Raw genomic sequence first — 25,904 nt, forward strand, 5'->3', positions numbered from 1 at the left:
TATGAATGACAGGCTGGAGTCAGATGGCCTAGGTTCAAATACTACATGTGTGACACTGGAAAGGTGTCCTCACTTTCCTGAGGCTCTGTTTAGTGGTCCACAGCAGGAGGGAGGGTGGTAGTTACTTTCAAAAGGGTGTTGTAATGATTAAATGACAGAAGGTATGCATTGGTTCAGCATGGCTAACATCCAGTGTTACCCATTGTCATTATTATTGTCATAAACAGCCACAGGCCTGGATTTCTAAGAACACATTGGGAAGGAGGTAGCATATAGCTGGTAGTATCTTGATCCAATCTTTCTGGTCATCTGGAAACCATTCCTTGGCATGGTGCATTGATGGGTTTTGCAGATTGCATTTCTTAAGAATTTAGGAGGAACACTGATAATGTAATGTTGGGTCCCATAGCTTCCCATCAACTTGGTGGAGATACTTACAGAACATCACAAACACATCCTTTTCCTTGTCAAAGACAACTACATTGAAGTTCTTCCCCACGAGCTGCTTAACTGGCCCTTGATCCCAATATTTTGGAATCTCTTCGCTGGATTTGTGTTTCTAGGAAACAAATTCAAGAGGTTTAACAATCTCCAGAATGTGCCATCATGATGGGACTTCCCACCCTGACTGGAAAGGCTTCTTCTTGTTTTTTCACAAGAGCCTTGGGAAAGAGTTTGAAATGCTGGGAAAGATCATGACTTTGAGGCTAATTCTGGATTGTTCAGGATAGGCTGGGGTTGGAGGGTAGAGGAGAATAAGATCTGGGATGGATTCAAGTATTCAAATAGATGGTTTTTAGAGAGCAGGGCTCATTTCTTTAGCATCTTAACTAGTTCGTTTAAAAAAATGGTGACCCTAATTACTCTGAGCATGAAGACCAAGGTCATTTACTGGACCTAAAGCATTCTTGTCACACTTTGGTTCCTGCTAGCTTTCCCCAGCTCATCACCATTCTTCCCCTTGCTTTTTTTTTTCAGCCATATTTGAGTCTTCAGTTGACCCAAAGTGCTAACCTCTCTTAGCTCAGGCTCCTGTTTATGTTTCTCCCTCTTTCTGAAGGGCCTCTCCAGCCTCGCTCTCCCTTCTTTCTCTAGTTAAATTAAACTTACCCTTCAGAATGACCACAATAGAAAACTTCTCTTGACTCTTTCTCAGACCAGTCCTGCTGTCAAATTCATTTGGCACTTTACCTTGTATCATTTATTCAAGTTTATCATTTATGCTTACTTTCCTGGTTATTTGACTAATGTGTCTCTACCACATTAGATGGAATGTCATAAAGGACTTTTTTCTTCTCTCCTCATTGAGTATTTGCTGCACCATGCATAGTAGGACCTCAATAAATGCTTTACAAATGAAAGAAAGAATAAACTCAGCTCTTGCTTCTGTTTGAAGGAAGTGTTGGAACTCTGAGATCTTCTTTTTCTCTACAACAATTGTCTCCTGGATGTCTCTTGCATCCACACCTTTCTCTCCTCTTGCCACATTACTGTGGTAGTCCAGGTAGCCCACATCTGTTACTTGAGTCACTGGAAAGGTCTCCTGTATCTCCCCTTCATCTTCTCCATGCCTTTAGTTTCTATAAGCATAGCTCTATTATTACCATGCAGAGCTGGCCTTCTCATTGCTCTTAGTGTGCCAAATCCTTAATGTGCTTATGGGGCTCTTGCCATCTGGCCTCTGCCCAACTCTCTACCTTTTTCTCTCATAGCACCACCCCTTGTCCTACCCCAGCCCCTGAAAATGACTTAAAAGATCTTTCCATGGGACCATAAAGGGAGAAGATGCTGGGTATGGAGGATGGGCAATGATGGAGAATTAAGAACTAGAATTAGAATCAGGTAGGTCTCACAGACCATGGGAAGGATGGTCACCTCTGTTCCAGGAGCACAAGAGGATATGCTTATCTTTGAGAAGTTGTCAGATCTAAGTGAAGGGAAGAGAGAGGGGATGGGTGGAGTTCCAGGTAGTTTGTAGGTTGGTGATAGAAAATAAGGAGGACTCAATATGATGACATCTCTTTTCTTAGTGATGTATGGGTAGAGTACTCTCTGAGATTGAAAGTAGGCATGGGATAGGGGTAGAAATAGACAAGAGAGGGGTTTGGTTGCTGACTCCATGAAGCCAGCCAGCCTCATGATGGTATTGCTTTTCTCCAGTATTGGTCTGGAAGTACTAGGGAAGTCAAGTGGGATCAACTGGAGTTGGAATTTTGCCTGGTGAGTACTACAGGGTATAGAAGAGGCGGAAGGTAGAGGGAATGAGGGAGTGATGAGTGACGAATCATGGAATCCAAGTTCATAGAAGATGGCACTACAGAGGCTGAAGTGGGATTAGGAGCTTAGAGGCCATGAGAGGGGCAAGGAATTGTAGCAGTGGGATCATGGAGAAGGATGGGAAGCTTGAAGTCAGGCATTTGGAGGAGCTGCCATCTCTAGACTGTGGTCAAGAAGGTGGGTGATATCCTCTTGGCATGGACATACCAAGTAATGAAGAGAAATCAGGGTTTCAGATATTGACATCTCTGGAATGATGGCAGAATAGGGGTAGAGGTCAAGACTGTAGTGGCTTACATTTTCAGAGAGTGAAGGGGTGGTGGGCAGAGAACAGCAACAAGGGGTAGGAGTAAGAGGTCTGACATCCAAAAGCACATGATCCAGAAAATGTGGATTTTTTTTAAGATGGAGGGAGAAGAAATGGTTTGGAGGTAGCAAGGCGGTCACATGCATCAGAGAACAACTTCTACTTAAGAAGTGTTCCAGGGGGAATAGACAGAAGCAAACAGAGCACCATAGATTTGGGATTGTTTCACTTATACGTATTACTCCAAATTTTTTTTTGAAGAATTCCCCCCCTTTATTCTCAAAGGTATCTCAGTTTGGAAAATAAACAATTTGGTCCCCTTACTCAGCAAAAAGTCGAAGCTATAGCAAGTGCTAAATAAATAGTAGGTGACAGTGTGTTACCTGGTCATCTCTCTGAGGCTCTCTTTACTTTCAGCAACATGGACCCACTTGTAGCCCCACCTAACCAAAGGTTCCTAAGGCTTTTGAGACTAAATTCTGAATTGCTCTATGTGCACTATCCCCTCCTCTTCCTCTCCAAAGCAGCATCTACCCTCAGGACAAGTTAATCTTTCACTTTAGACTGAAGGAGGTGAGTGCCTCTTGTCAGAGGGTGAGTTAGCTGTCCTGAATACCTGCATATATATCAGAAATTCACTTTATAACCAAAGAAGTAATGGTGCAATTATGAGCTCATAGGATAAGTCAAAAATTGGATAGATCCAAGGTGGGCAAATGGGGAGATTTTCCCATATTAAGCCATGAAATTGACCTTTATTCTGCTTCTTCATACAGGTGGTCAAAGCCAGCAAAATTACACAAAAGGAATGATTTTGAAGTTCTGTATAAAATTTACCTAAGAACAAGCTTACCTTGGCATTTTTACTCAGGAAGCTGTGAGCAAATTTCTTGAGGTTTTCATAGGTTATGTCATCTGTAGGCATTTTGTACCTGGCATCAGAGCTCAAGTTCAGGATTTGAACAGATGGGATGTTGACCTTTGTGATCCGGAAGTATTCAAAGACATGTTTGTTTTTGGGTTCATCTGCGTTCACAAGAATGAAAAGGATCTGCAAAATCAAACAAAAACCTTGTCTTTGTGGACCCTTTATGGAGGGAGAGAAACTGTTGTAAAGCTGTGAGGTAATGGAATGCAAATGTTGGACTCTATGAAGCACCTGTGACTTAATGAAGGTTCCTTTCCAAATGCATAGATAGGCAGCAGCCACCAGCCTGCCTCTGCACTACGCACCATGCACACAACTTTAGGAGGTTCCAAGTCCTGATCTGTCATCCTCATCCCATGCTTCAGTTTCCTTATCTGTAAAATGGTGATTATACCTATACCTACCTTAGAGGGCTGTTGTGAGAATTAAACAAGACAAAGTGTGTGAAAACTTATTTTGGAGTCTGGTTTAATATTTGCCAACTCTTGTTATTATTCAAAATAACTCTATCAAGGAAACTCATGACTTCATTCTGTTATTCATTCAACAAATATTCATAGTGCTAACTATGTGTTGGGTATTTCACAGAGCCCTGGGGATGCTCCCTCATGGAGCCTATGTCCTGGGGGACAAGATAGATGACAAATGAATAAACAAACTGGTAATTCCAGATAGTGATAAGTGATACTTAGACAACCGAACAGAGTAATAGGATAAAGTGACTACATGAATGAGGTAAGGTAGGAGCTCAATAATAGTTGGGGAGGTCAGGAGGAGAATTTAAGCCAGTAACATTTTAGCTAGGACTTGAGTGAAGTCAGGGATCCAGGAAGTGGAAACCACCAATGAGTGCAAAGGACCAGTGACAAGATGAATAGAGTGCAGAGTATTCCAGGAATAGAAATGAAAGGCCAGTAAGTCTTCCATACCATGAGGGAGAGAGTCATGGGAGGTAAGGGCAGAGGCTGCCAGAGGTGAGGTCACAGAGCCAGTAAGGAACCTGGGTTTGCTTTGAATATAATGGGAGGCCAAAGAAGGATGGCAAGGCAGAGAGTGGTGTGATTATCATTCTGGTCTCAGAGAAGCAAGAGTGGAAGCAGGGTGAAGAGTAAGAGGCTCTTGTGGATAGCTGGCAACAGATACTTCCAGGTCACTCATCCATCCAAAGATTAAGGACCCAAGAGCATGCCACTTTTCTAGGTGTTAGGGGACTATCAAAGACACAGCAGACATTGAAACCATCCTGTGTACCTTCAGCATGTACTGGCTACCTTCTGTATGCTGGGTGCTGGGGCAGAGGGACCAGTAAGATAGACATGGGGGTACAGTCTATTGGAACAATAGATAAATAGACTATTTATCTTTGGCTCAATAAATGGAATTTGGGAATCTCATTATAGCAATAAGAATTTAGAACCTTGTCTCCCAACCTATGCCAAAATAAATTCCAGCTACATTAAAGAACTAATTTAAAAACCTAAAGAATATATATGGCTAAGTTCTGATTGCTACAGCATAGGAGAAATGAAGGGAAAGAAATTAGATCATAATTAATTTAATTACTCCAAAAATCTTGAAGTGTAAAATTCAAAAGAATAGGAAATGTGTTCACAAGACCCATTTGTGTGGGTGGAGTCATCTTTCTGGAAAACAGCATTATAGGATCAACTTTGAACATTAAATGTGTTCAAGCTCTAGTGGCCTTGCTCTGTGTTTATTTTAAGTTTCAAAGTTTTTAAGCATTTGTTTAATTTTTGAATAATTTTGTTCAAATGAAAAAACTTGCCAATATCATATTTCTTATAAAAATGCAGAGAATAATTAAGCAAATAAGTGGTAGATACACTAAATATAGGTCCAGAGCTTAGGAGAAATAGATTTTCCTCTACTGGTGATAGTAACAATACATAATAAGCACTATAAATTGTATTTTTGCTCATTGCTTTATAGATAGATTTTCTAATTCTTTTTTTGTTTATTTGTTTGAGTCAAGGTCTATTTATCCCAGGAGATCCTCCTGCCTCAGTCTCTCAAGTGCTGGGATTTAGATTTTCTACTCTTATTACCACCTTTGCTTACCCATGAGGAGACTGAGGCCTGGAGATCAAGAAACTCTTAGGGCAACATAGTTTATGAAAGAAGAAAGTTTGAATTCAGGTTTGGTCTCGCAATTACTTGCTAGATAACCTGTGCTGCTCCACACCTTCAGGCTTTTCATATTCCTTGGCCTCAGGCAGATGCAGTCTTCCTTCCCCCTCACATCCAAGCCAAATGCTACCATTGTTGGTGAAGGGTGGAACATCAAAATACAGCCAACCATCATGTTCCCACAGCAGCCGTATTAAAAAGATGAAGGAAAGAGCACAGGCTTAGCAAACAAAAGGAAGAGAAGAATGGAGCACAGCAGACTGATGTAAAATAAAATAGCAAATATTGTGTAGCAATATAGGCTGATAAGAAAAATGGGATGCCAATGTATATGCGAATCTTTTCCTGACTTAATTTACAATAAGTGGGGCAGGCATACGACCTCAGGGTCGCAGGTCTTGCATCTCCATCCAAGAGCCTGGAAGAGCAACGACACATTCTACAAACCTTGTTTTGGAATTCCTTCGATGCTAGTCTGTAATGCTGAATTATGAGGGCATACGACTTGGCCCTTTTTGAGACAAAGAGCAGCATGTGATTCAAGATACGCAGTTCATAAATCAGATCCTTATTCTGAAATTATAAGAAAAACATGTTGACCCAAGCACATGCAGCCGCCCCAGTTGTCCTTCTCCAGGGAACCCTTTGTCCACTGACCTCAGTATTGTATTCAATCACAAGATCTGTAAGGTGCTGTTTTATGACATAGTTGAGGTCCTGTTTGTTCGTACTGTCATTAATAAGCTCTTGGCGTTTCACAATTTTTCCCTAAGATAAAAGAAAAATACCAAGGATAGTGGCAGGTGTAGTATAACCCAGGTACTCAGTACACATGAATACTGAGAAAATTAGCCTATGGTGGCATATGGATGTGGCAACCATGAAATCTCAGGTCTGTGACAGGAAGTGTAACTGACCAATATCCCCAGCTGTTGTGCTCTAAAATCCACCAAAATATTTGTGCTGAGGAAGAGGAGTGTATCACACACTGCTGAGAGTCAACAGCAGGGTTACAAAGCCAAGCCTATTCCTGGGAAATTTGGGACTTCCCTGAAAGGCACGAACTTCAGATGAACTTCCTTAAAACTCTACGACCATCAGAGTCCCTTCCATCAACCTTCATTCCTCCTAAAGGTCAGACCTTCATTGTGGTCCAATGGCTGTCCAAGTCTCCCCTACCTCTTTGCTTTCCTTCTGAGACATTTTCCCTAATAAAGATTTGCATATCTAATCCTGATAGGTAACTGCTTCTCAGAAGGATCTGGACTAACACAGAAGTGAGAATTCTTACAGCCCAGGATCAAAGTCTATGGAGGAAGGAGAAGTTATCTCCTAATAGCTATTCAAACTTCCCTTCATCCACCATTCCTACCTTGGTCCAAATCTCTCCCCTGGACTCCTGCAATGCTCTCTCATGGTCTTCTCTGTCCCCCCTCCGCCTTGCTTCCTTCCAATCTGACTCCCACACGTCAGTCAGAGTGACGTTACAACACAAATCTGATTATGTCATGATTTCTGGCTTTAAGCAAGAAATAGTCCCAAATTGTTCTCTGGATAAAGTTTCAGCTCCTGACGGGTGGGAACAACGGTCTACTAATATTGAATAGAGACTTCAAGTTATGCTGGCCACAGTATCTACCATGGTGAATCCATTAACTTATTGAATCCTCCTGACACCTCTTTGAATTATGTTACTGATATTTCTCCCAACTCTTCATAGGATGCAATCGAGCCCAGGGAACTGAAGTAACTTGTCGGAGGTTGCTAAGCTACTAAGAAGTGGAACCAGGATTTATGTATTTAATTAGTTATTTATTGGTGCTGGCGATTGAACATAGGGTCTCATGCATGCTAAGCATATGTTCTACCACTGAGTTCTACATACAGCTGCTTTTAAAATGTACCTTCTGGGTGGCAGGTGTAATACATAACATAGGCATGTAATAAGTCCACTTATTATTAATAAATATAAAAATACCTGGGATGTATTTCTATATTTGCTATTTGACTTTTGGATTTGTGATAGGGTTTATTTTGCAGAACCTTTAAATTTTTATGTGGTCCATAAAGTATAGCAGTATTTTCAGGGCTCCTGCCATGCTTTATAAAGAGGCTTTCTCACTCCACATCTAGAAATCAAACTCCCCCTCTGGTATTTTCTAGTCTTTCCATGGTTTAATTTTTTGTATTTTTGAATCAGAAACCAGCCTTGAATTAAATTTGATATAAGGTGTGATATGTGGGTCCACCTTCAGTTTTTTTTTCCTCACATGGCTATCCAATTGTTCTCAACACCATTCATTCAACAATGTATTTTTTTCCCACTAATCTAAAGTACGGACCTTTCTCATATACTAAATTTCTATGTGTATTTGGATCTACTTCTGATCTCTATGCTGTCCCACTCAAAAGCTCCCCAGCTTAAAATTTCTCAATGACTTCCATAGGCCCAAGAGAAAACCAGAGGCTCAGAGTCATCTCTGAAGGTCAAGCAGAACTGGGTGTCACCTCACAAATCTCAAGTATGACCTTGGAAAAGTAACTAAGCACTCTCAGCTGTATCTGGTAGTAACAAGGCTATTGTAAAGATTGAGCCTGTGTGGGAAGGAGTGAGGCATGTTTCAGGAAACAGACCACAGTGTCCAGAACTTTCAACAGAACTTTTCTGTGGTGATATTGTAAATCTGTGCTATATCTACGGAACACTTGAAATATGGCTAGTGTGACTGAGAAACTAAAATTTTAATTTAACTCATTTTAATAGTCACGTGTGATTAGTAGCTGCCATATTGGACAGCTTAGGTCTAGATGTCAGAGAGGGAAGGAAGGAAGGTATCCATGAGTTTAAGCTGGGAAAGGCCTTATAGACCTCATTAAGAATTTGGGTCTTTAATCCTCTTAAAGAGAAAATCATTAAAGGGCTTTCAGAGAGGAGGAGGGTTTTGCAAAAAGATTTCTCATCAGTGGACAGAGCAGATGAGTTGGGAGGCTGTGGTAATATGCCATGGGAAATGATGGTTAATTTATCTAAGGTGGTTGCAGTAGTGACAGGGAGAAATGGATAGATTTGAGGTGTATTTTTGATATACAATGAATAGGATTCAGGCATTGGTTTTGAGTGGTGGAGAAGAGGGAGGTGTTAGCATGATGTCTGGGATTTCTGGCTTATGTCACTAGGTTGAGGAGAGGGTGGCACCATCCACTGAGTGAGTAAAAATTCTGGAGAGGACTTGAGAAGAGATTATAACTTTGGGATTAGCTATGTTGAGACATGTGTTGCTTATCAAGGTCTGGAGATGAGAGAAGAGTGGCACTTGTAAGTCAAGGGTGTAGATAGTGCAAGGGGAAGCATGGACTAGAAGAAAATGAATTCCAATTCATGGGATTGACCTTGATGAGTGACACTTACTGGTTAAAGAAAGGAGGAGGAGCTTATAGTAGAGTGCAGCTGGAGAGGCCAGAGAAACATCAGGAAACTGAAATTTTATACAAGTCAACTAGTCCAATACCACTTAGCACACAGGTAACAGAGCCAGAGTTTGTAACCAAAGCCCTTACTCTTCCCATAACTTTGAACTAGAGATCCCGCATGACTAACAACAGGATTAAGTCCTACCTTTTTGAACACCAGGACACTGTCAAGGACAACGTGAAAACGTCCAAAGGCATTTTTGATTGATATCGCACCAAATGTTAGCTCTGGGAAGTCCTTGATCACATCATAGAACAATTCTGCTACTTCTTCCTCTAAATCCTGTTTGGGAAAGTGAGTTTATAAGGTGTTGGTAGAAAGCAAAAATCCCCAAGTATTTAAATGGTGGTAGTTCTGCCTTCATTTCTCCAAGTTCTGAGTGTTTGCTGGGTCCCCTAAGCCCCCTGTAATAGATGCTTCATACCCAGAATGCTTTGTGGCTATGGCCAAAGCCCATGTAGGCAAATCCTCCAAGATCAATGGAGAGAGCTGACTATCTTCACCTTTTCTAATTATTATAATAAAGGCTGTTCTAACCCAAGGACTGAGAACTTTTAATTCCTTAGTTACTTTCAGAAGAGGCAATGGATTTGATTAAATGGAATATCGAATGTGAACTTAGTATTAAGATATAGCTACAGTTTCAGCCTTCATTCTTTAGCTTAAAAGAACATTGGGGCCCAAAACCTCTCAAAGAAGGAGAAGGCAAAGAGGTACATTCTCTTCCCATGTGTAAATATAATGTCAAAGTTATGACTTAAATTAGTTAAGACACATGAGAAACTCATTTTCTGGAAGCAAAAAAATCTTTCAAATTATTTGTATATCTAAAATATAAAATCAATAGAAAGCCATCAGGAGACATTTCCTAATCACATCTAAGTTATTTACGTACTTGCCCAAACATCTCCCCTGCGTTTGTGATGAGGGTTTATGTATTTTCAAATGGGTACAGGTTGATGCAATGCTAATGGTTTTAGTTTATAGAGATGTTTGGGAAGAGTTCAGAGATGGAGATTGGCTTGGCTGAAGCAGGCTAGCAGCTGTCAGTTAGAATTATTGAAAGCAATGGTTTTCAAATCAGAAAATAAAGACATCCCTGTATTCTTTGATGTTCTAAATGGACCCCCAGAAAGATCAGTTATACTCCTAAAGCCAATTAATATGTCAGTCTCATCTTCCTTTCCATTCCTGTCTATCTTTCTGGCTAATCTTGAACATTTTGGCTTCCATACTTCTTTCTACATTTAAACCCTAGAGCTTTCCCCCCAAAACCCTCTCACTGAATGGGGAAAATTCAGCCTGAAATAATCTCAATTGGAGAGTCCCCTTAACCTATCCCCTTGCAGACAGAGCCCTTCTCATCTGTTGAAAAAACACCTCCCACCTCTTGACCCTAGTACCTGGAAGAAGCCAATGATGACCAAGGGCCTGGATTTCACAAAATCTGCCACCTGCTGGGTGTTGTTGAACAAAAATGCTTTCTGGCTAATTTGTCTTCTCAACCAGACAACCAATGCTGTAGATTCAACCACTCCTGGAGAGAAATAAAGTAAAATAGACGCCACAGAGGCTTCCTCCTGAACTGTAGCAAACCCTGTCTTCCCCAAGGACAGTGAGTAGAAGCATCCTGTGTTGAGGTCCACCCTTGAAGGCTAAAATCAATCTCTCCATCCCTCTTCTCCCCAAGCTCCAAGGTATGAGTTTTAACAGCAGCAGCTAAAGGTCTCTGAACTCCTGACAAGGTCAAGGCATTGTGCCGAGCGTTCTGCTTGTATTAAATCTTCACAACATCGCTACAGAATAGACACCTTTCCTCTTCCCATTTTGGAGATAAGGAAATAAAGATTCAACTTGCTAACACCCAATCAACTAGAGAACCCACTATCAATCGTAGGAGCAGGCATTCCCAACCTTCTTATCTTACATACCCTCCAAGGTGACAGGAAAATTTTACTAAACTATAAGTTAAAAGACCAGATCACTGTGACCTTGAGGAAAAGCCCAGTATCCCCTGTGACTCCATTTCCCTAGATGAGACCCAAATACCTTGTAAGTTCACAGAATTCTGTCTTCTAATTCTCAGCTACCAGGTGGGAGGTGCCAAGCACACAAAAGTCTTAGCTTATAAAATCAGGACACATATAACTCTGTTTGGGAAGACATAACTGACTGCCAAATGTACAAATGGACATGTCCTTTATAGAAACATCCACTTCACACGATGGCAAGTGATGTAAATTATTATTTTAGATCAATGTCTGCTATAGAATAGATGGGAACACTGTAAGCTTATGAGATAATGCCATATCTGTTAGTAGCTTTGGAATACTTTCATAGCCCTTTATTCATCCACTCATTTATTCCTTCTCTTTTTCATGCACTTGACAAATACGTTTTGAATGAGTGCCTGGTGTATAATCCAGTGTGTACTTAGCCCTGAGGGTGTAATGGAGAGCAGAAACAAACACATTATCATGGTTTCACAGCTCTCGGTATGTTGAGGAAGACAGTCATCAAATAATTACAGAAACAAGCATGTAATCCATCCAAAGGGAGAGTCTGGAAGCAAAGTTCTAGGAGCCCGTAGTCAGGATATCTGACCTAGATGCTGAGGTCAAGAAGGGCTTCCTAGAAGCCAAGAGGTATGAACTGAAAACAAAAGGATGCATAGGAGTCAAAGAGAGGAAAATCCTTTCAGGTAGCGCAACCAGTCTGTGCAAAGGCCCTGATGCAGCACAAATTACCACATGGGGCCTGATCAATGCACCCTAATTGCTAATTATAGAGCTTCCCTTATAATTCCTAAGAACATTAGGCTTTTCAAAAAACCTTGTAATGAAGTATATTTCTTGCAGGAAATTATGAGCTGAGATACAGGACACTGAGGCAGATTAGCAGAAAGCAATGTTTTATTGTGCTGGCACAGACACAGACTCGTGTCCAAAGGCTGAGCTCCGAGAACAAAGGGGTCTCACCTTATATACCCTCGCAATCAGGTTACAGAAGCAAAAAGCAAAGCTCAACCCACATGTGGCTGCATGTGACTTCATTGGCTATTTCATTCCCCCAGTGCTATGTGACCTTCATGTTTCAATTCTTCAAGTTTTATCTCTCTGCTTTGCCATCCCCTCTCCCTGTCTTGTCGTCAGAACACCAGACTGTCTGTTTCTTTTCTGCCCCCCTCCACCCCTTTCCTGCTACATATTTACATGCTGTAAGGTAACCAACTTGAATGTATAGTTTGAAGACTGTTCACAAAATGAACACATCCACGTAACTATCATCCAAATAAGAAATAGAACATCACCAGCCCCTCAGAAGTCCCTGTGGGACTCCCTGCCCTCCACCCAGGGTCAACCACCATTCTAACTTTTCCCAGCATACATCTATCCTGTTACTAAGTTCTTAAAATGGAACCATATGGCAGTTTTTCTTTTGTGGTACTGGCGATTGAATCCAAGGCCTTGAGCAAGCTATGCAAGCACTCCACCACTTGAGCCACACCTCCAGCCCCTTAGTTTGTGTTTTATTTTTGAGATAGGATCTCACTAACTTTTCCTGAGCTGACCTTGAACTCTCAATCTTCCTACCTCCACCTCCTATGTGCAGGCATGCACCACTAAGCACAACCTTGGTGTATGTTCTTGAGTCTGGCTTTGTTACTTTTGCGAGATTCATCCATGTTGTTCATATACTTAAAGATTCATTTCTACTGCTGTGCAGGATTCCAGTGTGCAGTTCTCTGTGGACATTGGAGTGTTTCTAGTTTGGGGTTATCATGAATGAACTCTAGTGCACATCTCTGGGAACACATTGAATGCACTTCTGTCAGTTATATACACGGGTCAGGAGTAGGATCTCTGAGCATAGTGGATGCCATATCCAATATCGATGCACACAAACAAGACCATTTTAAGAGCTATGGTGAGTGAGGCTTATGGAAGTTCCTGAGAAGATGACATGGTCCCTTTAGGAGGCAGAGGAAGAAGGAGGCTCATGTGAACCTCGCACCTTGGTCTTCCATCTCCTCCTCCAAAAATTCAGCCCTAATGTGGAATTTCTATGTTCATAGTGTTCCTAAGTCATCTTCAGGAGAAAAACAAACACAAAAAGGAACAAAGGCATCTAGTAAAATTATGTCGTTAAGTGCCATGAGAGAAATTGTTTTAGATTTGTGGACTTATCAAAACAGGTGAACAGAAACCCTCCAAGTGAGTTTAAACTTCAGGTCTTCATGGCTCCTGTCTCCCTTTGTGCCATCCTCGAGCCACCACAGTCATTCTCTATTGTACTAGCCATTCTGTTTTCTTCATTAAATCTATCACTTTCTGAAATTACTATAATTTTTTGGGTTAATTTCTTCATTGTAAGCGCCCAATGCCTACATTGCCTGGCACATATAAGGTGTTCAAAAAGTCAATCAAGGAGGAAGGACTGAAGTGAATGAGTCATCAGGTAAGCCGGCAAAAGGAACTTGATTTTGGGCCATCTTCTCTGGGATGAATGGGCTCCATTTGCCCCTGTAGGTTCTGTGGAACTGAGGTAGCTATGAACTTGATCAACGGCTTATTCTTGAGTTTCCTGCATCTGGAGAGCTGCCTGCGCTGAGCACTATGTCGCCCCTGGTGCTTGGCTCTGAGCCAGAGGACACAGTGACAACTGAGGTGTGACTGCTGTGTCAATGATTGACTGGAGCTGGCTCTGGGCTGCATATTTCCAGGCACAAGCTGTGAACGCATCATTAATAGTGGACCTAGAGGCAATCTGAGTCTACTCTCTTCAAGGAGGTGGCAAAGGCCAAGTCTCTCACCATCAATCCTTGGAGATTAGAAGAAGGTGGCACTGGGCTTTGACCTGGCAAGGACTAAATCCCACCTGCCTCCTAAGAAGTGTTTCATAAGAGGAACATTGCAGGAGGTGTGCAAAGCTCTGTCTCCTATCTGAGCTCAAGGAGCCCAGTCAAATCGGAGAAACTGGTATTTTTCATCCTGTTTAGAAAACGAGAAATTAGGAACCCAGGTCTTACAAGGCTTGTTCAAGTTCCTGTAGATAATGCATGTCCTAAAATCCAGGTGTCCTGAGTCACACCTCTGGCTCCAACCTGGCATCCCCTTGTCTCTTCCCCTGGTTAGGAGTAATATTGAGGAATAGAGGGGACAGGTGGCCCAACAGAAATATGGGTTGTCTCATTATACCATGCTTACCTACAGGGGGCCTTTGCAATTTCATACATTCAAACTGAAAAATGTTTAAGAACGTAATTGTTCCAAGGTCTGATTTAGGGTCAAACTAATAGTCTGACAGTAATAAGTACATCTGCCACTTATTTAATGGACAGCACAGTGTAAAGCAGTGCTCAAAAAATACATGCAGTGGGTCAAATCTGGCTCACTGTTTGTTTTTATAATAAAGCTTTATTAGAACACAACCACACCCACATATAAAAGCATATGGCTGCTTTTATACTGCATTAGCAGAATGAGTAGTTGTAACAGATTTTCTGGTCCATAAGTCCTAAAATATTTATTATCCAGCACTTTGCAGACCCCACTGCTTACTCGCTGATGTGTTTTGAGGAAGTGATTCAACATTTCTATGCCTCAGTTTCTCCACCTGCAAAAGTACTTCCTATGCTGGGTTGTTGTGAAATACAAGGACCTAGGTAGTGCATGGAGCACAGTACATGCTGCAGGTGTGCGTCAGGCCCTGTGACTTGCAAGAGCCCTGGGAGGTAGACGTTTTTTACCACCCCCATTTTATATATGAGGAAACTGAGTTTCAACAAGTGGAAGCCATTGCTTCTGAGGCAGGTAGTGAGGATTTGGATCCAGAGAGGTATGGAACCAGGAATGGAGGTGATATCAGCCCTTGTCCTGTGAACTTTGGGACTACAGAAGTGAGTTAGGCTTTCCTCTCTGGGATAATCAAGACAGACTTCCTGAGGAAGGTGAGGATGAAACCTCCTCCATGGCAGGAGGCTGCATTGGGTCACAGTAAAGGGGTTCAGAAAGCTTTAGGGGTCTCTGTCAATCTCATGCACAGTTTGGAAGTTTCCATATGGTCACCTTTTTTTGCCTCTCAGTGGACTCAGGTCTCACCTGTCCTTCAAGAGAGAAGGACAGGAATCACTCCATGAGCAAATATGGACTTGCACCAAGTAGCCTGGGCTTCTCATTTCTTCACAGCCCTCCCTTAAGCCAACATGTCACAAAGGCCTCCTTGCTTGGGACCAAACAGGTTCCCATGGTCAAGGATCATTCCTCAGTATTTATAAGAAGTAGACTTCCTATTTCTCTCTTGCTCCTACACTCACAGCCCTTTCACACCCTTTGGGGTGCCCTAGTTCTGCCAGGTCTATTAGGAAACCTAAGTTCCCAGCTTCCACTACCTTCCTCTTGGCCAGTCTGTCCTGTACCTCTCATGACCCCTTGTGTCCATTCCTAGAACTGCAGTGCATTCTGCAGCCCTGACCATGGTCCCACTTCCCCACTCTCTTTTAAGCTTACTGGGAACTGGCTATAAACACAGAGTCTCTTCCTCCTCTCCATCTCCTGAAGCACACTCCTGTTTAGCTTTTGGGCCTTTCTTGTGCCCACTCCTAAGGAGCAAGTTTCAAAAATGACTGTCAAAAGCGCTCAATTTCCCAAATCTGTCATTCAACACATATATAACGAAAACATCCCACTAGACTAGTAGGGGCTGTGCTAGGCTCTTTTGTGTTCATTAATTTTATTCCATCCATCCATCCATTCATCCCTCCTATCCATACATCCATTCTGCCTCCATCAATGTAACTTTTTAAAAATCGGGATTTACCATGTGCCACACATCAAGACACATAATTCCAAACATCCTCAACTTGAAGATAGAGCTTGATACATGGTAGCTTGTCATTCACATAAATGGGTAAATGAGTCAAGGAATAAATGAAATGAATGGCAATAAAGTTAAAGTGTCTGGTAGACACCCCATCCCAAATCTCTTCTGTTCCATCATCTCTCAGCCTTCCTTTTGGTTCACCAATACTTCCCAGACTTGGAACCCTATCAAAATCATTCTAGAGTGTGGTTGTTTGCAAGCCTTGCACCCCACCTTCCATCTCTTGGTGCTTTGGGACCTGGGGCCCATTAGCCGAGATGCAAATGAGGTAGAGAGACAAGTGTTCATCAAAACCCATTTTTCTTATGGACACAGAGAAGAGCCATGATTTAACTCAGACTTTCTTGCAGTTGAGTGGGACCATATAACAGAAGTCTGGTCAATGGACTATAGTGATATTTGCCACTTTCATGGATACCACCCAAGGCAATCTCCTGCTTCCTTCCCCTTACTGCTGGCTGAATACCAAGGAAAGAGCAGGCACCTCCCAGGTTCTAAAGAAAGGCAGAACTGCAAGCTGGAAAAAGCCTGGGTGTCAAAGAGGCCATGTGGATCAGAGGCTTCCATCTCCACCTTTTGGCTGTATAACCATGAAATCAACTCAACATCCCAACACCATTACCTTTGCAAATGATGGGCTCTGACCTGTTGCCCTCAAAAAACAATTTCAACTCTGGGGCCTTCTTGATGTCAAACTCCTGCTTAAGCTCCTTCTCCACGGTGATATCCACTTTGCCAAAGCCAATTCCATTCTTGCCCTTGCCCATTATCTCCACAGCTTTGCCCAGCTCCTCAGCCAAGTTCCTGGATTGTTTGGACGATGGATTGTCTGAAAGAGAAAAGATGAAGACAGACTAACCAGAGCCTCTTCCTCTACCTGTCTCCCAAGTTGTATTCTTTTTATTTAGCCTGCTTAGCTCCTGGCCTTTCTTTTGTTCACTGCTAAGGGCTAGGTTTCTGAAATGTGACAGGATGTGGTGACACACAGTGGGTTACGAAATGGGACAGTTTGTCAGTTCACCCTGAAAACAACACACCTTTGAGAAACTTAATCTCCCTAAACTCCAGTTTTTCCTTGTGTAAAATGGGTACTTCATGGAATTGCAAGACTCAAAGACTCAAGTAGATTTACTTAACTATCTGTTATATAGTGCTTATAATTTTCTAGGAGCTTTACTGGTATTAAGTCATTTACTCCTCCCAGTAACCATATGATGTAGATACTATTATCATTGACTCAATTTTATAGATATAAGGAAACTAAGCACAAGAAAATGACCTAACTGCCTATGGCCCTGTGACAACAAGAACTATAGCCAGGACATGAACTGCTTCTGTTTGGCTTCTGTTTGGTGACCTCCACTAGACAGACACCTGGGACATGGTGAGTACATAATACATTACAATTACTACTGCTATTCTTATAAAATAGGAGAGAGAAAGATTGAGAGAGAGCTTATCAGCGCCATCTGGTGGAATATTCTGGAGCTAACAGGGCAAACTGAGTCCCTTCAGCTGCCCTGCAGCTGCATGTAACGAGGCAGGGAACCCCCTCAAGTAAGGAAGACAGGTTTAAGAAGGCTGGGGGTGGGATATATTATGATTTCCCCCCTCTCAGCCCACCCCTCTTGTGGGAGGGGTTATGGAAGATACCTGACATACTCTATTAAGAGATTTGACACTCTGGATCTCTTGCTTGGTTGCTTACATAGCTGGGCAGTGAGGAGGTAGTAAAGGCCCATTTCCTGAAAACAGTCTCAGAAAGCTGGCATGTGACATTTCCATGGGACACACCTTTCTGACCCAAATGGGAAGGGACTAAAAGGTGTCTCCAGTTTGCCATTCTTCTTCCTGATGACATTGCAAGACTTAGGTCCCCAGCTGTCCCATGTCTGAGGCAAGTGAGCCCATCCAGGGCAGGGAGTCACAGACTCCCTTTCAAGCCAGAACACTCTCTATTTTTTTTCGAATCTCCTGTCCATCTGGAGCACTTGGAGAAAGTGCAGATTACTTCCTGGCTGAGGGCAAGTCCAAGACCAACAGAGAAGCCTTTTGTAAAGCACAGTGCAGAAGGCTGGGCCCCAGGACAGCTGGCACTCACTCTGTTGCCAGTCAGAACACCTGCTCAGCAATGGAATCCAAACATTGATGGTTATTTTCATTAAACTCCCCATCAGTGGACAGGAATCAGACTTCTGTGGCTTCACCACTGCCTGCTTTATCAGCACCGTTGCCTTTGCTACCTCCTTCCATCACCAGCAGGCACTGGCCCATAGACAGTCACTCTGGTCTGTGGCCTCTCCCAGCTTCTGTATGGATTTGGCTGGGCCAAAAGGTGTGTAAACCTGGCATAGAAATGCCCAATGAACATTAGTCATTATGTTAACAGAGACAGAATCTTTTTTCTGGTTCTGACTGAGCTCTTTCTGAGATAGGAGGGTCCTACAGAGAGGTCAGGATGCCCTTTTGATCTTTTGGCTACTGGAAGGGGAAAAACAGTATCAAGCACAAATTCATACATCCCAAAGCCTATGCCTACTGCGTGGTTTTTATGTGGCTTTCATGGTAAGTGCATAGGACCCAGGGTCTGGGTAAGAGTAGCATTGCCCCCATGACTGTCTGCTAGGGATGGAAATGTGTTCATGGCTAGTGGATCTAGGATCAGTGTTTTCCTGGGTCCTTGGTAGATAACCCCAGTTCCCTTTCCTGAGAATCCAACTTGGGACATGGGAGGGTTGGGAGATGAAGAGGTGGTAAGTGGGGGGAATGAAATCATTATGGTGGAGCTGCAGTATGGCCAGGGATGCTCAATGGAGAACATTTGGCAAAGTCTGGAGACATTGTTTTGGTTGTCAGAGCTGGGCAGAGGCCAGAGATGCTATTAAACATGGCACAGTGCACAGGCCAAACAACCCCCAAACAAAGACTTGGCCAGCTAAAATGTAAGCAAGGGTGAGGATGACAAACCCTACTCTAGACCTAACTTCAGTTTAACATGGAAAAATATTCTGAGAATAACCCTCCTTCCATCCCACAGGGTCACTTAATTCAGAGAGGTTCACAGCTGTTGGGGACTTCAGAGTGGTCATCCATCACTTCTAGTTCTTTAGGTACCAGCCAATGCATTGTTCTGATCATCACTGTGGCCTTTCAGGTCCCCAGAGATGCACACCTCCTGACCTTTCTGACTTGTCTTTCTAGTACTCTTCAACACTCAGCATTAGCCACACTAGCACATTCTTCCCACAGGGCCTTTGTATGTGCTGCTGTCCCTGCCTGAAGCCCCAGATATCTGCATGGGTTTCTCCCTTGCCACTTTCAGGTCTTTGCTAAAAGGTTACTTTTCCAAGAAAGCCTTCCCTGGCCACTCTATTTAAAATTTCAGTCCCACGTCCACCCACCACACTATTGCTCTTTTTTCTCTAGGTACTTTTAGCCATAAGACATGCTACATATTTTATTTGGGTATTTGTTTATCATTTCACGTCCCTCTCCAGCATGTAAAGTCCAGGAGAGTGAGGGTATTCACCTGCCTGTCCACTACCGTATCCTCTGTGCCTGAAATATATCTGGGACATGATAAACACTAAATCAATATTTAATGAGTAAGTAAATATCTAAATGTTTCAAAGACCAACAACAGCCAAGAGATGAATTAAGTACCAATTTTGGTGATAGATATGGTCTTAAATTTGAGTTTCACCACTTACTGGTTGTGTGACTTTGGGCGAATGATCTAAACTTTATAGAGACTTACTTTGCCTCATATATAAGATGGGGACCATGATACCAAGTATAGTGCCTGGAACCTAAATCTTCATAAATGGCCATTGCCATCATCACTACTATGGTCATCACCATGGCTACATCATCACCATGGCTACCATCATCGCTAGCATCATTTTCATTATTGTGATCACCATGATCTTCTAATGCATTCCCAAGACAGACTCTTGCCAACTTTACCTTAGGAAAAAAATAGTAAACGACACTAGATACAGCTCTTAATGTCTTTTCTTGGCCACTCCCCACTATAGACAGACTTTCCTTCCCTTATTGACTTATTCAAATTAATTTTCACAGTGAAAATTATGAGCCAAAGGAAATCTTGTTTTACTCATTCATTTATTCCTTTGCTCAACATCTGTGGATGTTTCAGGAATAATGTTCGATTTTAGGAATCAAGAGGTAAGTAGTATTTGGCCCCTGTCTCCATGGAGTACACAAGTTTAAAAGCAGTTTTGATACTGTATGGCAGATGCAAAGAGGGCTGGATACACATATGGGAAGGCCTCCTAGACAGTCTAAATGGGAGTGAAAGTGAAAACAGCCTTCTGAAAAGGAGATTACAATCCAGGTGTGGGAAGGACACTGCAGGCAGAGGGAATTAAAGGCCCAGAAGCCTGAGCCAGGATGACCATTCTGGCAACCCTAAATAATTCAGGGTTGAGAGCAGAGCATTCAAGTGAAGTGAGAAGTAGCCTAGGCTGGATCAAATGGAAGACTTTGTAGCCAAGTTAAGGAGTTTGGGGAACTGGGGCAGGGGCAGAGGGCATGGGGAGAGCTGGGGATTGCAGAAGATTTAGAAGGTAGCACCCATAGGCTGTGGAGATGGGTTAGATACACGAATAGAGAGGAATTGACAATAATCTTGAGGTTTCTGACCTTAACATTGATGTTGGTTGCATAGTGGTGGTGTCAGTGAAGGCAGGATGTGAGAACCAACAGGTAATTGGGACCAAATCCAAGATGTGGAAGTCTGTTTTAAGAGCCCATTGACTCTTGGGTCTGGAGTCCCCAGAGATGAGAAGGTAGACAGTAGTTAGGGACATAGAGCTACAGAGACAGTCCATCTACCCTTGGACAAAAGCTTTTATCATGCTTTCCCCACGTGATTAATTTTTCTAAAGGTCACTTCGGAAGGCCTGCCAATTTTTGAAAGCTTATTTTGGATTAAATTGCATGTTTGGCAGGAATCAATGATTGAAATGTAATGAGTTTAACTGAGTGTCTCCTTTAGATAAAAATCTCTGCCAGTGTGTGGTGTTCAAATCGCTTGTTCTCTGATTTCCAATGCAATTAAGGAATGTAAAACCAGGGGCCAGGGATATAGCCCAGTGGTAGAGGGCTCTACCCCTAGCACTGCCAAAAAATAAGCAAAATCGATTGACTATTTCTGTAGCCTCAGGTCTCTAAATTATGATTCAAAGAACCATGAAGTTGCCATTTTACCCTGGTTAAAACAGAGCTGTCATTGGGAAGAGCCTTGTATTCTCATGGGGACAGGAAAGTTTCCCTAGACTTGACCACTGGCTGCACCATTTTTGGAAGGGTTGAGGTGTGTGCTGTGTTGTGCAGTGTGGCTCTGCACCCTTCAATACTTTAATTGATGGTCCAGGACTGAGTTTTAGGGCCACAGCAAATAAGAGAAGATGACTTGATAATGTGACCTATGCAGAGTGTTAGTTTACAGACCACATCAAGCAGAGTAGGGCTGCAGAATGCTTGACCTTTCCTGGTGGAGGAAACCCTGAAAATGGATGCATGAGAGCAGCCTGATGCCTTGCGAGGATCAAGGATGTGCAGAACGGGATGGAGGAGTCAACCAATAAAACGTTGGTTGACTCCTCCATCAACTGTTAATAGCCTGAGGTAGAAGGAAGTCAGAGGCTTGGAACTCTTTTCATGTGTTTCCCCCTATTGGATGGATGGATGCAAATATCAATCAGATATTCCTCCTGGGAACTGATTCATGTTGCTGTGGAGTGGCTAAACAACCCAGCTGGGGAGGTCCCTGGGACACAGGAGGACTGAATTGTTGATGGGATCACATCCCCAAACATCGCATCCAAGTGGCATGTCTCAGAGAGAATTATCAAATGAGAGGAGACACGGATTGAGGTAGGAGCTTTGGAAGGTATGGATTTCTAGCAGGGGACATAAACGCAAAAGCTATGGGGGAGAGTAGAGGTGCGAGTGGGCAGGACAGGGAAAGATAGTTGGGAAATCAATGGCCATGCGCTCTAAGGGAAATCATTACTCAGTTCTGAGATGCACCTGTACTTCTAGATCTGATTTTTAAAGAGTTGATATCGATTCAATTACAACTGTGAAGTTCCAGTTTTTAAAGCACTGTGTAGGTCTTAGTCCCCACTGCTGGCCGTCTTTAGTCCATGGGATTCCTGTTACATTCAGGGTTAAGGGAAACAGGAAAGAAACAGAGAAAATGTGAAAGGGGAGCCAGGGAGATCAGAGGGAACCAGGTGAGAATGAGCTCAGGACCAAGGTGGCTGAGGGTCTGTGGGTGAGGATGCCAAGGTCTAGGAAGGCAAGGGTTGGTCAGTGTTTGGGAACTAGACGTTCTTTGAAAGTTACCCTGAGCCAAATAGTCAAGAAAGTCAAGTATGGAGACTTGTGGTCTGTCTAGGTACCACAGGGACAAGAGAAGATGGGAGCGCATGTTTACTAAGCAACTCCCTCATGTCGGGTTACAGATGCTGTGCTATTCAGTCCTCATAGCAACTGTACCACTTTTCGTACTCCTACCTCACAGAGAAAGGACACATACTCACCCAATGTCTAGTTCATGGAGGAGCAGGGCTCCCACTCAGACTTGCCTGACACTCCATGCAATTCCTACTAAACCTAAAGTCTGCAGGACTAAGTTGTATGATTCAGATTAAGAGAGGCTCTTAGGATTCATCAGTACTTGCAATGGGGTGTTTGGTAAATACTGATATCAACAGCCATGAATTCTGAAGTCTTCTGCTAACTCCACTGCTCTGGCTGAAGACTTCTCATCATGGAAATCACTGGAACAGGATTTCTTACACTTTAAGGCAAACCTCAAGCCTCAAGATGTGCTTGCACTGGCCAGGGAATCCTTGTGCAGGAGCCAAGCCAGAGAGAAGGCCGCTCAGCTCTGGCAACAGAGAGACCCCTCTATGGGGCCAAACCTAAGCCATTTGTTCTGCCCTTTTGGCACCCAACATACAGAGTTTAGACAATTTAGTGGTGTGAGTTGTGTTTTGACAAGATTCTCACATCATATGACAATCCCAGTTTAAAGTGTAAAGTCCTTGAGTGGAGAAACAAGGACTTTTTCTCTGGGATGCCCTTGAACCCTAGTGCTCATCCACAGTCTGGCACGAGCAGAGCTGAGTGGAAGTGGAGTTATTAAGATCACAATGAGTTGGGTGCTGGTGGCTCACTCCTGTAATCCTAGCTACTCAGGAGGTAGAGATCAGGAGGATCTCGGTTCGAAGTCAGCCCGGGCAAACAGTTCGTGAGACCCTATCTCAAAAAAAAAAAAACCCATCACAAAAAAGGGCTGGTGGAGTGGCTCAAGGTATAGGCCCTGAGTTTTCAAGCCCCAGTATGCAAAAAAAAAAAAAAAAAAAAGCACAATGATAACAGCTTCTGCCTGTTGAGAGCCCACCTGGGGCTGGTAACTGAATATTCAAGGCCACTGTCATCACCAGAATGTCACATTGTCTCTTCATACAAAAAGTTACCAGCCTCTACAGAAGAGGAAGTGAGCGATGGTAATGACAGTGAAAGCTTCCTGGCACTGTGCTAAGCACAATTTCTCACTCAGTCCCCACAGTAACCCCAATAGTTACATCATGACATTAAATCCCCCATTTTGTAGGCAAGTAAAGAGAGGCCACTTGCCCTAGTTCACCAGACAGGTAAGTGGCAGAGCCTAGCATTTGGACATAGGACTGTGAATCTCTAAAGGTTACCTTCACCTGTAAAGGGCTGTAAAGGGTTAGAGGGGGGCAAACAGAGAGGGGAGGAACAGTAGGACAGCAGCCCAGAGGAAGAGAGGAGAATGTGGGCAGAGGGGCTGGTTGGGAAAGGGACAGGAACCAAGATGGGAAAGGGACCCTGCCTCCCTGCTCTGCTCATCTCAGGGCCTGGACACATCTCAGGCCTGGCATACCCTGGAAGCAGAACCTGGGATCTGATATGAAGCCAGTCGTTTCCCATGAGTAGCTCTGAAGACAAGAATCTGACTCCAGTGTTTGCACCTGCTTTCTGAATCTTCAGATCCTTCCATGTGGGATCAGTGGTCCCCACCTGTGCTATATGACCTTGGGCAATTAACTTCACCTCTCTGGGCTTCTGTAACCTCAGCTCTAAAATAGGAGATGAGCAGAGCCCCCATCCCGGGTTAGGAGGATCAAATGACTTGACAGTTCATAAGGTTCTCAGGACAGTAACTGGGACACGTTGAGCACTCACAAAATGAAAGCTCTTATGAAAATCCCTCAGGCAAGGATGGTGCCAGTGGACATGGCAGAGTCAGGAAGGTCTCATAATCCTTTCTTCAGAATGTGTGCACTCTTGTCATCTTTTATTGCAGGAACACACAACCCAGCTTGGTCAAGATATTCATGTCCATTTTACAGAGGAGAAAACTGAGCCTCAGAACAACAAAGACAACTGACCCGGAACCCTGGATCCTTGCCTTCCATGGGGCAAGGAAGCCATACAAAATCTGTGTTAACTGAATCTGCATTGTGGTGACAAAATACCTGATATAAACAATTTATGGGAAGAAGGATTTATTTTGGCTCATGGTTTCAGAGGTTTTAGTTCATGGTTGCTTGGCTCCACGCAGTTGGGCAGAACATCATGGTGGTGGGAGTGTGTGACAGAGGAATTTCTCACGCCCTCACAGACAGGAAGGCTAGAGGGAGACAGAGACCAGGGGCTAGTTATGACCTTGAGGACCCGGCCCCTAGTAACCCACTTTCTGCAGCTGGGCCCTGTCTCCTAAAGTTTCCAGACCTCTCAAAATAGCGCCACCAGAAAGGGACCAAGAATTCAACACTTGAACTGGAGAGAAATATTTCATATTCAAACCATAACACTCCATCCTTGGCTCCCCAAAGGCTCCTGGCCATCTCCAAGAGTCCCCAAAGTCTTAGCAGTTCCAATTCTGTTCTACAATCCAGGTTCAGAGTCTCCTCTGAGGCTCAAGGCAAACTTACCTGTGAATCTCTGGAAAATCAAAAACAAGTTATGTGCTTCCGAGAAGATGGCATACAGTACACATTCCCATTCCAAAAGGGAGACTGGGGAAGGAGGGGAGTACATGGGACTGTGGGAACACTTCATATTCAAACCATAACCAACCCAAGATGAAATGCCAAGATGCACAGCAACTAGCTACTAGTTTAACCTTCTTGGACCTCAGTATTCCATCTGGAAGATGGGGATAATGTCACACACATACGCACACACATATATATATATATATAAAATATAATTTTTAAAATTAATAAACATGTATTCTCATGTTTAGTAATATATGAAACTTCTCTGGCCTCCAGAAGCTTCTCTGGGCCCCAGAAGTAAGGAGGCAGACATCATCCTCTCCCTGCCCCCTATAATGGGACACTCACGGAAAAGCACCATGAGGAAACGAGTCTCGTTCAGGGTCTGGGTCAGGCCGGCAGGCGTCAGCACCAGCAAGTTGCGCTCCTCTAGGATGTGCAGGGGCTCAGGAATGTTGATGCTGGGATCACTGGTGTCCATCTCTGGTAAGCTGTGGACAGTGGAGACACAAGAGGCGACCAGCAGCAGTAGGGGTGTCCAGAGCAGTTCCATGGCTGACCTGCGGAGGCAGCAGAGAGAACAAAGCCCTTAAAGCAAGAGGTGGCAGGGGTCCTCACTCTCTCCTCCAGGCCTCTACCTGTGAGCACTGTGACCTGAGCATTGCTCACTGAGCCCCAGAAATGCCCAAAGCTTGACAGTTGCCCTTGGGCTGAGGTTGGCCTAGAACCTCATCTCTTGCTGTGTGGGAAAGCTCAGAGTCACAGGGCCCCACTGTGGAGCCACCAGATTCCCAGCCACTAGGTGAGACCTTTGCAGAAATGGAG

At 43.4% G+C, this 25,904-nt stretch overlaps 1 protein-coding gene across 1 annotated transcript in view; it reads right to left on the reverse strand.

Moving 5' to 3' along the window:
• Pdilt (protein disulfide isomerase like, testis expressed) overlaps positions 1 to 25,632 on the reverse strand; it is a 30,487-nt gene extending 4,855 nt beyond the window's left edge. The window contains exons 1-8 of the mRNA XM_020180058.2: positions 25,428 to 25,632; positions 16,637 to 16,843; positions 10,536 to 10,669; positions 9,277 to 9,414; positions 6,318 to 6,428; positions 6,108 to 6,233; positions 3,438 to 3,635; positions 439 to 559 (exon numbers count right to left, since the gene is read on the reverse strand). Of these exons, the coding sequence (XP_020035647.1) occupies positions 439 to 559; positions 3,438 to 3,635; positions 6,108 to 6,233; positions 6,318 to 6,428; positions 9,277 to 9,414; positions 10,536 to 10,669; positions 16,637 to 16,843; positions 25,428 to 25,632 (1,240 nt within the window). The remainder of the gene's footprint in view (positions 1 to 438; positions 560 to 3,437; positions 3,636 to 6,107; positions 6,234 to 6,317; positions 6,429 to 9,276; positions 9,415 to 10,535; positions 10,670 to 16,636; positions 16,844 to 25,427) is intronic.
• Between the last annotated feature and the right edge of the window lie 272 nt (positions 25,633 to 25,904).

The sequence above is a fragment of the Castor canadensis genome, chromosome 17 (assembly GCF_047511655.1).
Source record: "Castor canadensis chromosome 17, mCasCan1.hap1v2, whole genome shotgun sequence".
In the NCBI taxonomy this organism is placed as follows: Eukaryota; Metazoa; Chordata; class Mammalia; order Rodentia; family Castoridae; genus Castor; species Castor canadensis.